Here is a 15,453-nt window from a genome sequence, read left to right on the forward strand (position 1 = left end):
ATGACACTTGTTTATCAGAACTGTAGCGTTAAAGCTGGGTTGTGGTGAAGTAGTGAGAAACAGTGGCCATAGAGGACACTATAGACTACGACGGAAGGAAACTGTGAAAAATGCTTTGAGTTGTAAAGAAAACGCCCATAAGACTGTGTAACCGTTATCCCTTTTATATAACCTTCTCACGTTGCCTTCAGTAAACTGTTTATTTTTGAATGGTGGTCTCCCTAATTGAACTGTGAAACATCTGGTCTTGGCAAACCAGCATCATCGGTTACATGCGGCCTGCACATGCGTAGTTCATAGCACAAGTCGTACACACACCCAGCCCGTCCCCCACTTTCAAATAACGCGCCAGGGCGCCACAGACAAGTGTCTTCCCACGGCTACTACCCCGCACCACGATACATATAGACCTCAGTTATCCTAAATTTTGAACCTTTGTTTTTTTTTTTAATCGTGCATGTGTGATACATTGCTCATTATTCAGGGCAGTAAGAAGCAGCAAACCTGGCCTTCTTGAATAATGAGCAATGTATGTTCTTTCATATACATTTGCTCTTTTATTCTTTACAAAATATAAAATGTAATTTGTTTTGTAACATTTTCATATAGACTGACTTGAATATTTTGCTCTATATACTATACTAATAATGTGGCTGCTTGCTGTTGTTTTGATACAGTCACTGTTTTATCAGCAGGAGATTATCACTAGTACGAGGACTAGTAAACCTGCTGCCATGTAGTCCTCCAAATTCATGAGCTCTGTATAACCATACCCTCACCACTGATTGGCAGCTTTCAGCCTATGCACAGTGCACACAGAAAGCCGCCAATCAGTGGTGTGGACGGAGTTATACAGAGCTCAGCATCAGCATTCAGAGATCTGTTAGATCTAAAGCAGATAAAACAGCAAGTAGCCCAGTAAGGCATATACAGTGGGTAGGGAAAGTATTCAGACCCCTTTAAATTTTTCACTCTTTGTTTCATTGCAGCCATTTGGTAAATTCAAAAAAGTTCATTTTTTTCTCATTAAAGTACACTCTGCACCCCATCTTGACTGAAAAAAAACAGAAATGTAGACATTTTTGCAAATTTATTAAAAAAGAAAAACTGAAATATCACATGGTCATAAGTATTCATACCCTTTGCTTAGTATTGAGTAGAAGCACCCTTTTGAGATAGTACAGCCATGAGTCTTCTTGGGAATGATGCAACAAGTTTTTCACACCTGGATTTGGGGATCCTCTGCCATTCTTCCTTGCAGATCCTCTCCAGTTCCGTCAGGTTGGATGGTGAACGTTGGTGGACACCCATTTTCAGGTCTCTCCAGAGATGCTCAATTGGGTTTAGGTCAGGGCTCTAGCTGGGCCACTCCAGAATGGTCACAGAGTTGTTCTGAAGCCACTCCTTTGTTATTTTAGCTGTGTGCTTAGGGTCATTGTCTTGTTGGAAGGTGAACCTTCGGCCAAGTCTGAGGTCCAGAGCACTCTGGAAGAGGTTTTCATCCAGGATATCTCTGTACTTGGCCGCATTCATGTTTCCTTCAATTGCAACCAGTCGTCCTGTCCCTGCAGCTGAAAAACACCCCCATAGCATGATGCTGCCACCACCATGTTCCACTGTTGGGATTGTATTGGGCAGGTGATGAGCAGTGCCTGGTTTTCTCCACACATACCTCTTAGAATTATCACCAAAAAGTTCTATCTTCGTCTCATCAGACCAGAGAATCTTATTTCTCATAGTCTGGGAGTCCTTCATGTGTTTTTGAGCAAACTCTATGCAGGCTTTCATATGTCTTGCACAGAGGAGAGGCTTCCGTTGGGCCACTCTGCCATAAATGCCCGACTGGTGGAGGGCTGCAGTAATAGTTGACTTTGTGGAACTTTCTACCATCTCCCTTCTGCATCTCTGGAGCTCAGCCACAGTGATCTTGGGGTTCTTCTTTACCTCTCTCACCAAGGCTCTTCTTCCACGATTTCTCAGTTTGGCTGGACGGCCAGGTCTAGGAAGACTTCTGGTGGTCCCAAACTTCTTCGATTTAAGGATTATGGAGGCCACTGTGCTCTTAGGAACCTTGAGTAATGCAGAAATTCTTTTGTAACCTTGGCCAGATCTGTGCCTTGCCACAATTCTGTCTCTGAGCTCTTTGGGCAGTTCCTTTTGAGCTCATGATTCTCATTTGGTCTGCCATGCACTGTGAGCTGTGAGGTCTTATATAGACAGGTGTGTGCCTTTCCAAATCAAGTCCTATCAGTTTAATTAAACACAGCTGGACTCCAATGAAGGAGTAGAACCATCTCAAGGAGGATCACAAGGAAATGGACAGCATGTGACTTAAATATGAGTGTCTGAGCAAAGAGTCTGAATACTTATGACCATGTGATATTTACATTTTTCTTTTTTAAGAAATTTGCAAAAATTTCTACATTTCTCTTTTTTTTCAGTCAAGATGGGGTGCAAAGTGTACATTAATGAGAAAAAAAAGGAACTTTTTAAAATTTACCAAATGGCTGCAATGAAACAAAGAGTGAAAAATTTAAAGGGGTCTGAATACTTTCCGTACCCACTGTATACCTGGAATCAGGGTCTCTGCCCCTACACCATGCTGCTCTTAGGTTACATAGCAAAAACCTGCTGACAGATGCCCTTTAAGCTTACATAATTTGATTCTGAAGTCTGGAGAAAACAATGGTTGAATTTTAACCCCAAGCAGAATGTATATGGACTGAAAATGGCATTTAGTAATGCAAACGCCTACATAGCTTCCAACTCAGGAACTAGTTTTCACTGTTTATTGCAACCCGTGCTTCCATATAGTTTTGCACAGGGATCAACCATTTACTTGGCCCTAAAAAGAGAGATGATTGTGCCTCTAATATATTGCAGTCTAAAGCGTCAGAACAGTTGGTGACAACTGAAGTCGTGGAAGTCAGAAACAAGGGATGAGGAAATTGTGGGGAAAATTCTGGGAGTTTGGAAAAGTGTGCATGCTTATATGCTCCCCAAGCATTGGAGAAATTCACTTTAGAATCATGCACAAGGCAATATATGCTTTCCATCTGGTTGTACCGATGCCACAGTGCATTATTTGAGAACATGTCCTAAATGCAAACAAAGTGAGGGTACGTTTACACAATAGTATTTTTGCAGTAAGTGTTGTCCATGAAATTTAAGAGACAGTGAAAACTATGGCTAAAGAAAATAATTTAGAAAACTATTATTGAGCAGTCGTTGTCCTGCATAGTTGGAGTCACACATTTGTTTTTAGAGGGTGTTTTTGCATACTTTTATTTAAAGGGGTTGTCCGGTACTTTTTTTTAAGTTGCCCAGTGTATTCAGCATGTGGGCATAAGTATCTCTGTAAATACCTTGTGTTGCAGATAATGCCTGTGAGCGGCGCTATCACTGGCCACTCACAGGCATCACGCGACCGCCGGCTGCAGCCATCCGCTGACGTCACAACAAGTCCAGGCTACAGCCAAGGGTCCCTCTTCCGCGTTCCACCGGTGGCTGCTGGGTTGTGGGCGGGGTTCCCCCCGCGCGTCACGCCCGGCATCCACCGCGCACTCTCCCTCTCCCCATTCATTGGGAAAGCTTGTGGTGGATGCTGGGTGTGACGCGGGGAATAACCCCGCCCACAACCCAGCAGCCATCGCGTGGACCCCAACACTGAGTCACACCTCACTTGTCGTGACGTCACCGCGGGGTCACGTGATGCCTGTGAGCGGCCACCGATAGCGCCGCTCACAGGCATTATCAGCAACAGAAGGTATTTACAAGTATACTTATGCCCACATGCTGAATACATTGGGCAATTTAAAAAAAAGTACCAGACAACTTCTTTAATGGGTTAAAGAAAGATGCAAGACTTGTTTTGAAACTTTAATTTTCAGTGTGAAATGTTATTGGGCGAGTTGGCAATTGTGGTTGAAGAGCATATTTAATTCATTTATGGCATGGGAGGCCAAGAATATATACACTTTTTTTTTTTGTTAAAACTTAAAAGGCATGTCTTGAGGACCACTGTAGCTCCAACAGTGCAGTTCTATGTTCTGATACACAGAGGGGGTCCCAGCCGGAGATATTTTTTTTTTTTTTTATCATAAGCCCGTATACGGGTCAGGTTTGTATTTTTAAGACCAGTTTACCTCTTGATGTAATCAGTGCTGTTTCCAGTTAGAAGAACACAAAGATATTGAAAGCTGTGAGGAATACAAGCACAAAGTATAATAAAAAGTAACCTCTTACTACACAGTCAATAAACTTTTGTAACAGAACACTAAAAATAAATTAATCTAAAGTCAGATTATGCTGTGAAATTTGTAGTTTTGGTATACATATGCTTTCAGTAGTATACATGTCTATTTTGTATTACATTTAACCATATTCCTTTATATTATTGCTTAAAGAAGCACTCCCAGTAAAGTTTTTATCCTTTTAATATATTGCAATCATGATATTATATAGCACTGTGTACTTACAATTTCTAATTTTTTTCTTTCTACCTAGTAAATTCTTCTTTTCTCTTCTCTATGTACAAACAGAAAGTTTCTTTGTCTTACATAAATCATTCCCTTCTTCAGCTCTTGACACAGCTGCTCCCTCCTCCCCCTGCCAGGGACCTTTGCAGTAACTTATGACTCATGCAGAGAAAATTGACCTCCTGTTTCTACATAGAGCTTAGAAGGATTCAGCTAGTCAGTTTTTAATCACGTGATGTCATAGACCTAATGGAAAAGAGAAGGGCAGAATAAGCAATTGTAAGTACACAGTGCTATATAATATGATGACTACAATGTATTAAGAGGATAAAAACTTAGATGGGAGGAGTGCTTCTTTAAAAGCCCCCAAACTACATATCAGTTTTCCTATTTTGTCGCTCTTTAAATAAATCTTGCCTATGGCTAACATTGATTATAACATGACTGTATCTGTTTTGGCACACACATAGTTAACTCTGTAAGGGACATAAACCATTTCAGACCCTTTGCTCAGACACTCATATTTAAGTCACATGCTGTCCATTTCCTTGTGATCCTCCTTGAGATGGTTCTACTCCTTCATTGGAGTCCAGCTGTGTTTAATTAAACTGATAGGACTTGATTTGGAAAGGCACACACCTGTCTATATAAGACCTCACAGCTTACAGTGCATGTCAGACCAAATGAGAATCATGAGCTCAAAGGAACTGCCCAAGGAGCTCAGAGACAGAATTGTGGCAAGGCACAGATCTGGCCAAGATTACAAAAGAATTTCTGCATTACTCAAGGTTCCTAAGAGCACAGTGGCCTACATAATCCTTTAATGGAAGTAGTTTGAGACCAACAGAAGTCTACACATCAAAAGGCTATTGGTTGAACATTCGTTTGGCTGACAATTATCTCGTCAAAGTCCCCTATACAGAGGAATTCTTGACTTGGCCGAGCATTTCTGTGTTCTCCAAGACTATGGCACTGGCTTATCTCCACAATGAACAAAATGATCAGTAACTAAATTGCAGCTGCCCATTCCTTATCTCCACAGACACTGACTATAGGTGACAGTCGGAAATGACTCATTCTCATTAGATGGTTGGCGAATCCTACTGGTTCAGCCAACTTTTACCTAATGTGTATATGGGTACCTTTAGATACAGTCCATACAAGACTCTTATCCAGGCTAAAATAATTAGCTGCACTCCTTAAATCTTAATATAATTGTTTGTCTTTATTTCTTATTCTTGATTTTCCCATGTATATTAGACTAAAGTCGGCCAAACCCTCCGATATTGGTGGGATTGGCCAACAGTCTGGTGTGTATGGGGACCTTACAACTTTCCCCTGACAAATGATGTTGGGGAAGAGAAGTATTCAGCCTGCTGAAGTTCAGCTCTAGATCCTTTTGTTCTCCCTGGACATAAGCTCATTGAGGACATAGGAACGCCCTGCTGAGCTAAGCGTTCCTCTGTATGGGGAGTCTGGGCATATAGCTATTGGACAAATGATAAATCGGCTGACAGCTGTCTAATGTGTATTGGGGCCTTTCCTATAAAGGGTTCTTCAGAATAAGAAAAGGCTATCTTTGATTTTACTTGAACCAGCAATTCTAGCAATAGGAATTAACTGCACTAACAGACACAAATTACAAACAAAACAAGGGCTGTTTCTGCTTTTTGTTTTTATTTTTTTTTAATCTTGGACAGCCTCTTTAATTTTGGCTATTTAGCTGTGTATGTGGTTTTATTTTCATTCAGAGATATGCAGATTGCCTCTTCAGATCCCATTTAGCCCTTAGATCCCATTCAGAAATAGTCACTCATTTATAATTGTACCTTCTCCTTAGGACCTTCTGGTGCGCATAGTTTTCACACTCGGGAATCTAACAGCTAAGAGTGATACGGCTCGTAAACATTTTTATGAAGTGGAAGGAGGCATTAAAACGCTCTTACGTTTACTGCACACTTACTGTGAACTTGATAAAAATACCCAAAGTGCTATGTCTTCTGCAAAGGAAAAACCCAAGGGCCAAAAGCAGCCAACAGAAGTAGAAGATGTCTTAATTAAAATAGTAAGTCTTCTCGCTAACCTATCTGTCCATCCGAAAGTTGGTGAAGACCTGGCAGCTGACCAGCATTGTGTGTTACGTTTGATGCAGATCCTAGGTAAGTGCTGTTTCTTATTTTAGTCACCTAAATATGTGTAAATGTAAGAGATTTCTGGTATTTTTACTTTTGATTTCACATTTTACCATCCACAATAGATGTCTGGTGAGGGCTTTTATAGAAAGGTGCCCATACATGTTAGACTAAAGTTGCTGAAAATTGGACGATTTCAACTATAACAAATATTATATCAGGTGTAGTTTTAAAAAAAACAATAGCCAAACCTATGAAATGCTATCATAGTCACCAAAAAAGTTTAATAAAGGTGTCCATACGCATTACATAGAAGCTGGTTGATGGTTCAACAACCATTGAATGAACAATCATCTGGTGAGCTCATTTTGTCACTGCAGCCATACGCATTTTAGTACATATCAAATGTTACATTCATTCAACCTGACCACACAGTCAGTGACAACCTAATTTTTTGGTACAACAAAAGGATTGGTTGTTACAATTAACAAACTTGATCTTCTCATGTTGGGAAGGGTTAGTGGCAGGTTTCTTTTGGTAATTTATATGGCCACTGAAAGGAATATTCTCAAGATAGTAAGTTATCCTATATCCATAACTAAAGTTACACTGAAAAATTAATGTGAGCTAGCGTTAAGATCGCTCATTTCATGATAATCTTTCAGTTGCTGACGAGCAAAACACTTGTTCATCAGGTGAAATTAATCTTTTGTGCAGCACAGATGATCGTTCTTGGCTGTGCATCATCCTTTGTATACAGGACTCGTAGTGCCGAGAACAATGGCAGGCTATGTGCATTGAATGATCTACAACAGATCATTCAGTTCACATCGTTTACCACAATTTACCTGTCTAAATAGGCTATTAAACGATGTTTACCGATCGGCAGCCGTTATTATTGCCACCAGTCGATCCGTGTAATGGCTGCTGGTATCTATTCACTTGTAGCCCCACCAATCCCAAGAATGTAGCTCTGGAACACTTTATGAATAGGGCATAGTTTACGATCTTGAGAATAACCCTTGAGAACCCTAGTTAGGATATCCAAATTAAATATTTACATGAATCATCGTGATCTTTTTTTTTGGAGGTATATATGGTAAGTGATGTAGATCAATCTAATAATACCAGAAATTGTCTCTTTGCCGCTTTTACTTTTTAACATTTTTTCTGATTTTGTTCTGAAGGTGTTACTGTCACTTTACAAAACTTTTTATGTAGGTAGAGTTGGTGCGATCTGATTCGAACGTCCCATTCCATCGGCCACCACAGTGGTCTATGGCCACAGGAATGAGAGAGGGTCTACCGTCTCTTATCTGATGGCATCTGTGGCTCATCTTTTGATTTACCAGTATGGAACGACATCACAAGTGCATCTAGCCACAACAATGACTTCATGCCAGGCTAGCTAATCAAAGACCAGCTGCGAAGGCCAATAGGTAAGAGGCTGTACTCCCTCTCCCATTCCAGCAGTCGCAGTTGTTGTGGCCAATGGATTGGGGCCTTAAGTATGGGCTCTGAATAGTGTGGCTGTCCAGTGGGGGTCTGGGTCTTGAGAGTCCCATTGTTCAAAACTCTTCCTGTATGAGCTTCGTGTACAGCGCGGTTTACAGGCACAGTAGTAAGTCTATGCATACTTACTCAGCTCTGTGAGAGTGAAGGTATTGAGTCCATACACAGCTCATGCAGAAGCTGTGAACTTCAGAGGTTTGACTGATCGGTGGGCATCTCAGCAGCGCTATTCAGAGCCTAAAATAAAAAGTTTTATAAAGTGACAGTTATAATTTAAGCACAGCAATAAGAATGTTATGAGGTCTTGGGGGTCTCTGCTTGTCGAATCCCAGATATTCCAAATATAGCGCTATGGTAAATGACTTATAGAGGTTCTCTGTTTTCATTTCCCCTTTTGACTAAACTCCAGTGTTGTACTTATTTAATAACTTTAGTGGTTTTGATTTTTCTTTGAAATTAGAATATAAGTCAGTGGAGGAATGTGAGGAACTGGTGATCAATACCCTGGCAGCGTTCAGCAATTTATCTTACTATCAAAATGACAGCTCTGTAATTGCCAAAAGAAGAATAGAGATTTCTTCTTGTAAGTTTTCCATTGTTTTCTTAATATTTTTATGAAGGCTGAAAGCTTTCTATTTAACCCTTTTTCTATTAGACTGAAAGAATACTAAGCCCAGGTATAGCACAGGACAGGACACAGGAAGCTCAATGTAAGGTATGACATATATGAAAACAATAGCAGCATTCAGAAGGAGAAAGTGGTTGCCCCAGAAAGCAATGATGCAATGTTATACTCAACCATTGTGAATGCGATGTTGTATGTGATAATGACCGATTCTTGATGTAATCTGCAGAGCCCCATATGAATGGAGTGACTGACACTTTATTAATTGCCTATGGTACTGCTGAAGATAACCAAGTACAGTGCTTGGCTATCTTTGGCAGTGCCATAGAAGTGGTGTGCATTCTTGACAGTTGCTCCAGTCGAAGGGGACATCACAGAGCCCAATCCTTAGGATCAGCGAGGGTCCAGAAATCCACAGCATAGATGATAACTAGCTGTAATTCCGGGCGGCTATTCAAAATCGTATTCACTTGCTGCAGACAACTTGAAAGGGAAAAATGGAGCCTTATTGAAAAGTGCAAGAAATGGTGTGCATGTGGTTTTAGGCTTGTGTCTATAATATACTTCCCCGAGAAGCCATAATTTGCTCTCATATTCCATTGCACCACTATATAGCATGGCGATATCATGATTGGAGTCACTATTGGTGGTGAATTTTTATGTGGTTCAAGACTTACTTTTGAGCATAGTGTAAGCCTATATTCACACTTGCCGTTTTTTCAGTATTTTATTTATGCAAATTTTCAGCTGCGTTTTACAGTATCAGCTATGTCTATGAGATTTCAGAAATCTCATGCACACAGCTTGATTTGTTTGGTAGAAATATGATAATTCTTGTGCATTTCTAGTTGGAAAGGGATGTATTCTTCATGATAACCAAAGTTTCTATTACTGTTTTCCACTTGATTTTAAGTTGTTCAGCAGAATAAAATATAGTAAAACACCTCTGTCTTCATAATAGTGCTACTACAGTTAATGCTGTGCAACAACATGGAGGGAATACTTGAAGCTACTCGAGTTTATGGCAACCTGTCCCAGTACCAGGATGTACAGGATTTCATCTTGGAACAAAATGGTGAGCTGCAGTGTTTTCCACAATCACATTATTACTGTACATATGATCTTTTTGTTTAGAGTGCATCTCATCTCTTTAGACACATATAAAGCTAGGGCTACACTGCAACTTTGGACGCAACAGACTTTGCTATAGAAGTGAATAAGAAGTCACATTGCGATACCTACACTACTGCAACAAGTGAGTCTCAAAAAATCCAAGTCTAATTTGTTGCAGTAGTATACGAGTCGCAATATAGAAGCAGCACCAAGCGAATTTTAGTCTTATGACCAAAGTCGTCTTGTAGCCCAAGACTAAAGATTTAATTTAAGAGCCTCTTTAGAGTATGTGCACACATTGAGTATTTGAATGCAGAAATTTCTGCACCAGTTCTGCATCTCTTAGCAGGATAAACACAGCGGCAAAAAAGATAATAGAACTAGATCGATATAGACAGACAGACATATATACATATGCACGACCCCCGACATATTATAAAATTGCACCCTGTGGAGCTTATAGGACAGCTTTTTATGATTAAGTAAATAACTAAATAAATGCAAAAAATTACATGGGGTCCCCCCATTTTTTTGTAACCATCAAAGGTAACACAGACAGCTTAGAGCTGATATTATCAGGATGGGAAGGTCCCTGGTTATTGGGTCCTTCCTAGCCTAAAAACACTAGCTTGCAGCCGCCCCAGAACTGGAACGTCACATTTGTGCAGTCAGCCAGCTCAAAGAGTGAGCGCAGTCATTCAGTCAGCCATCACTTTTGTGTGCTTTCATTTTTGAATCAGAGCAAACACAGCCAGTACTTAGCATAGGGAGCAGTCCATCTTGGACACTGAGGTATGGCTCAGCTCTCTTAGCCCTTCTACCCAAGGACAGCTCTCTTAGCCCTACTATCCAAGAACAGCTCTCTTAGCCATACTATCCAGGAACAGCTCTTTTAGCCCTACTATCCAGGGACTGCTTTCTTAGGCCTTCTACCCAGGAACATCTCTCTAAGCCCTACTACTCAGGGACAGCACTTTTAGCCCTACTACCCAGGAACAGCACTCTTAGCCCTACTACCCAGGAATAGCTCTCTTAGCCCTACTACTCAGGGACAGCTGTCTTATAGCCCTACTACCGAGGGGCTGGTGCCTTATAGCCTTACTACCCAGGGACAGCTGTCTTACATCCCTACTACCGAAAGACAGCACTCTTATAGCCCCTGGACAGTCTATGCATTGCAGTCCGTGCTCGAACCTCGTTGCATGGACGTCTGCATGAGACTTTACAATTACAAGTGGCCCTTTGAAGTCAACCATAATGCTAATGTGGCCTTTGCTGAAAATAAATTTGACACCCCTGCACTATGGCATGGGTAGTATACTGGTAAGTGTAAACCACACCTTCCCTGCCTTTCCTTTCACATAACACAGAGAACGCATGGTTTACACTTACGACTGTTCTCCCCATACTACTTCATTGGTCATCTTGTAAGCAGGAGGAATCAAACGCTGATCTGAGCAGAGGAGACGGGGGGGGGACAAAAGGAGGACACCCGGTAGGGTGACCATACATAAGAAATGTATAGTCACTTTTCATTTTCAGAGTGGAGGGTCGCTTTAACTGATAGCATATTGTAGGAAACTATTCAGTCAATAGGCCTCATGATCAAACTTGTCAAACATTTATATTTATCAGATAAGAAAGCTGGTATCAAAAAAAGAATATGGATTTTTTTTTTTACATCTTTTTTTTATCTTGCTCTCTTGAAGGTCAGGAACGATTTCTTAGATGAGAACTATACATATTCATTTGTTTACCAGCTCTCTGCATCTCAGATTTCATCACTGAAAGAAAAGTGTGATAGACATATTCTACAAAAATGAAAGGAGTTGTCCAGAAGTATGGCACCTTGAAAAATTGTTTAACTATGTTCCAAACTGTGAAATAAGAGCTGTTGTGCATATGAAGTAATAAGATACCGAAGTTTAAGGACCTTTTTTTTAAATTCCTTGGTAGAAGCAAAACTATATTGCTTATCGAGATATAGCTAGAGGTCTTTTGAAATTGAATAATTCACATACTTATGTTTGTTGTTGTTTTACCATCCAGTATATAAATTCATTGTTGCCTTATTGGATTCTGGAAAACAAGATGTCTGCTTTTCTGCTTGTGGGGTACTGATTAATCTGGCTAACGACAGTAATAAAAAGACTTTACTAAAAGGAGAAGGGGCTATTGATAAGTAAGTAACAGTTTATTTCAAAATCGCTTTGCTTTTATAATTTCCAAACAGTTTGTCCATCAGTAGGACATATTTTCTCTTAAACGCATGCATTTGGGGCTAAAAATCATTTTTGCAATTGGGTTTCATTAAAAAAAAAATTCACAATTGTTCTTTTACAGGCTCTTTGTTTTCAACTTTGATGTGGTGTCTCGCCATATCAGCTGAGATGAGCTCAGAAAAAGACCAATAAAAGAGTTACAAACTGCTTGTCAAAAAGCCCTAATGCGCTGACTTATGGATTCTCAGTTAAAGAGGAACTGTTACTAAATTTTTCATGTTGAACTGGAGACAACAAAAGTTCTTTGTTTATTTTTAAATTTTGCCTCTCCATTGAAGAGATATTAGCAATCAATATACTTGAACGTAACAAAAGTTTACTTTTTAGGTGCCAAGTAGGTGTTATCAGACAGTTTTCACTGCCGGCGTGTACTTCTACCTGTATGAGTTGCCCAATCATAAGCAGGAAATACAGCAGAAAAAGAACACGCCCCACAATAGCTTGGATTTCTCAGTGTGTAAGATGTAAGGATACAACCCTGATCTCCTGGTCTAACCACCTGCATGATTAGAGAGTGCTAAGAGATTAGAGCAGAGATAACTCACTTTTCAGATAAGATCTCTCTGAGGAAAGTGTAGCAGTGTCACAGTACAAACCATTCTATCAGCTCTGGACATCACACTTATGTCTGTTATGCTTAGGGCAACTTGAAATTGCTCTACAGATAGAGAACAACAAGCTACTACTCTGTGAGATATAATGACACCCAACTCTCCTCTCACTGCAGACCGATTACAAGATGCTGTGAGCACAACACACATAAGTGTGACCCCTCTGCAGACAGGCAGTGTGGGGGAGATGCAGTACAGCAGAGCTGACAGTGTTATGAGAAAAGGAGAGCTAATAGAAGGGTTTGTAATGTGACACAGCTAAACTCAACTGCATTTTCTAATCATGCAGGAGGTTAGACGGGAGATCAGAGCTGTATCCTTGCATCACATACACTGAGAAATGTCCTCTAAGTTATGGTGTGAACATGTTCTTTTTCTGCTGTGTTGCTGCCTGCTTATTATTGGGAAACTCCTACAGGGAGAAGAAGTACCCAACCCCAGTGAAAACTAATAATACCCACTTGGAATTAACAAAAGTTAACTAATTAGGTCACAAATATTTTGATTGCTAATATCTCTACAATGGAGAGGTGAAATTAAAAAATCAAAAATCAAAAAATCTGCAACTGTTATCCTGTTTTCAGTTCAACATGAAAAATATGGTGAATGCTCCTCTTTAATTCTGCAGCCAGCAATAGTCAGTGCAATACAAAGGCTATAAAAGGCAAACAATGCAAAATTTTTAATGAAACCCAATTGCAAAAATGATTTGTAGCCCCAATTACATATCAATAACATTGTCCTCAAAATTGAACAACTCATTTAATACTAATCTACAATGTCTGTATTATTAAATAATTTCTATAAGGATTTTTTTCTGGTTTTAAGGGGTTTCCTAAAAACATTTTGTACCTGTCCATCTAATACAGTGGTCTCAAGTCACCATTTCTTCTTCAACTGCACATTAGTGATGCAGAACAATTGTATAAAGTGATGGTTGAGCATGCCGACTGCCACTCTATACAACTCTTTGGGATATTCATAAACAGCGAATAAGAACACTTATTTTTATGAAAAGAAGAAAATGATCAGAACACTTATTTTAACACAGGTTGGTTGAGTGCCTGCGTGACTTTGGATGCTCCGACTGGCAGCTGGCTGGATTAGTGTGCAAAGCTTTCTGGAATTTCATGGACGATGCAGGACTGATCCTTGGATTGGAAGAGACCAATAAACTTTTGGACCTGTTGTCCTCTTTCCTTGGTAAGACCATGGGTGAGGGGGGTGCACTGTAAGTTTAAGAATAAAAAAAATTATAATTACAATATATATCGGTGATCACGAAACAAGTTTATTGCCTCATGTTGTCTATCTGAGAAGTCATTGTTTTTCCTGTTCCCAGCTTTATGTTTCAGGGGCAATGAGGTTTCTTAGCAAAAAATCTGAGCTTTTTTCTTTGTTCAGATTTCTTGATTTGTCACCCATGGCTGCTATTATTTATAATAATCGTATCTTTACTTTTTATAAAGAGAGATTTGTTTTTTTGTGTTAAAGATGAACAGATTGCACTTGATCACCGGTGGAATGTAGACCTAATGGACTACCAGAGGGAATGCTGGGAAGTGGAATTTAAACCTGTGGCTTCACAACTGTTGGACAAAATTCACAGCTATCATTCATATCTGGAGCCCTTGCCAGGTCCGGTGTAGACTGATTGTAAAAATGTGAACCATCTTGGCTGACCTTCAGAAAGTGTGTCTTTTGCCCTATCTTGGAAGAAGTGTATAGTAATTTATTGATTGTGGAGCAGTTGTCTCTAGTGTAGATCATACTTTTTGTGGTGATTTAATAAAACACTCATAAGTAAATGTTTGGGAAATGTACATTTATCAGCTGGAAAAGCTGATTCTAAACCACGTTTCTAAGTATTCACGTGTTTTTGCCATTAAAACTGGATCATCTTGAAAGTGATTTTGTGTTACAGAATTATCATTTTGAGGCCTTCCAACATTATTAAATAGAAAATTTTGCCTAGTCTGACTAAATACCTCACTGAGCCAAACCCAACCTTACTGAATGGAGCACTTCTCAATCTCTTTCTTCTGGGCCTCCCAAGCCAAGGAAAGGTGATGCCTGGGTCACACTTGGTCGTAGTCCATGCCAACATTTCAAAAAATTACTTTGTTCACCCCCAAACTGCAGAACATTAAAATAAACACAAAATACCGTAGTTATGTTGTTAAATTAGACATTGGTTCAGCCAAGGAAATATTTTGCACCTCATAATTACTTCTGTTAAAACTACCTCCCCAGCTGAGCCTCTACAGCCATGGTGGTGGGTGAATACCAGTTAGAAAAGCACTGGAGATTCGACAAACTGACCTTGCATTGATGATCTATAGTGTTCTGTTGAAGTTGCTGTACAGGATGACCTGGAGGAGTAAGACAACAGCGCTGCAGCAAGTCACTGGGCTCATCGGCTCGTGCCGTTTGCCACTGAACCTAATAATTGGCTGCAGTGCTCTTGTGATATCACTGCTGCAGCCTATAAATTATCACCGGAGCAGCGGTGAAGACACAGTAATGACCCGGGGAGGATGAGTAATAGCTGATTTTAATATTTTCATCACAGCCACCACACATTTGTAAAAAGAATTTGAAACGGCAGAACCCCTTCAATGAACATGATGTCACAAGACTTTGTAATGGCTGAAAAACTTAAGAAATTGTTAGACATGTTCCTTGTAAATGTATAGTCTA

The 15,453-nt window shown here is 39.9% G+C and overlaps 1 protein-coding gene across 10 annotated transcripts in view; it reads left to right on the forward strand.

Moving 5' to 3' along the window:
- The window catches only part of ARMC2 (armadillo repeat containing 2), a 191,335-nt gene extending 176,671 nt beyond the window's left edge, over nucleotides 1-14,664 (forward strand). For all 10 annotated transcript variants that reach the window (XM_073675823.1, XM_073675817.1, XM_073675826.1 and 7 more), the window contains 6 exons: nucleotides 6,319-6,637; nucleotides 8,583-8,705; nucleotides 9,709-9,822; nucleotides 11,910-12,042; nucleotides 13,805-13,956; nucleotides 14,248-14,664. In XM_073675823.1, the coding sequence (XP_073531924.1) occupies nucleotides 6,319-6,637; nucleotides 8,583-8,705; nucleotides 9,709-9,822; nucleotides 11,910-12,042; nucleotides 13,805-13,956; nucleotides 14,248-14,402 (996 nt within the window). In that variant the 3' untranslated portion in view covers nucleotides 14,403-14,664. The remainder of the gene's footprint in view (nucleotides 1-6,318; nucleotides 6,638-8,582; nucleotides 8,706-9,708; nucleotides 9,823-11,909; nucleotides 12,043-13,804; nucleotides 13,957-14,247) is intronic.
- Nucleotides 14,665-15,453: the final 789 nt, after the last annotated feature.

Source organism: Phyllobates terribilis, unplaced genomic scaffold, assembly GCF_046119375.1.
Source record: "Phyllobates terribilis strain yellow unplaced genomic scaffold, ASM4611937v1 Scaffold_3__8_contigs__length_932513732, whole genome shotgun sequence".
Classification (NCBI taxonomy): Eukaryota; Metazoa; Chordata; class Amphibia; order Anura; family Dendrobatidae; genus Phyllobates; species Phyllobates terribilis.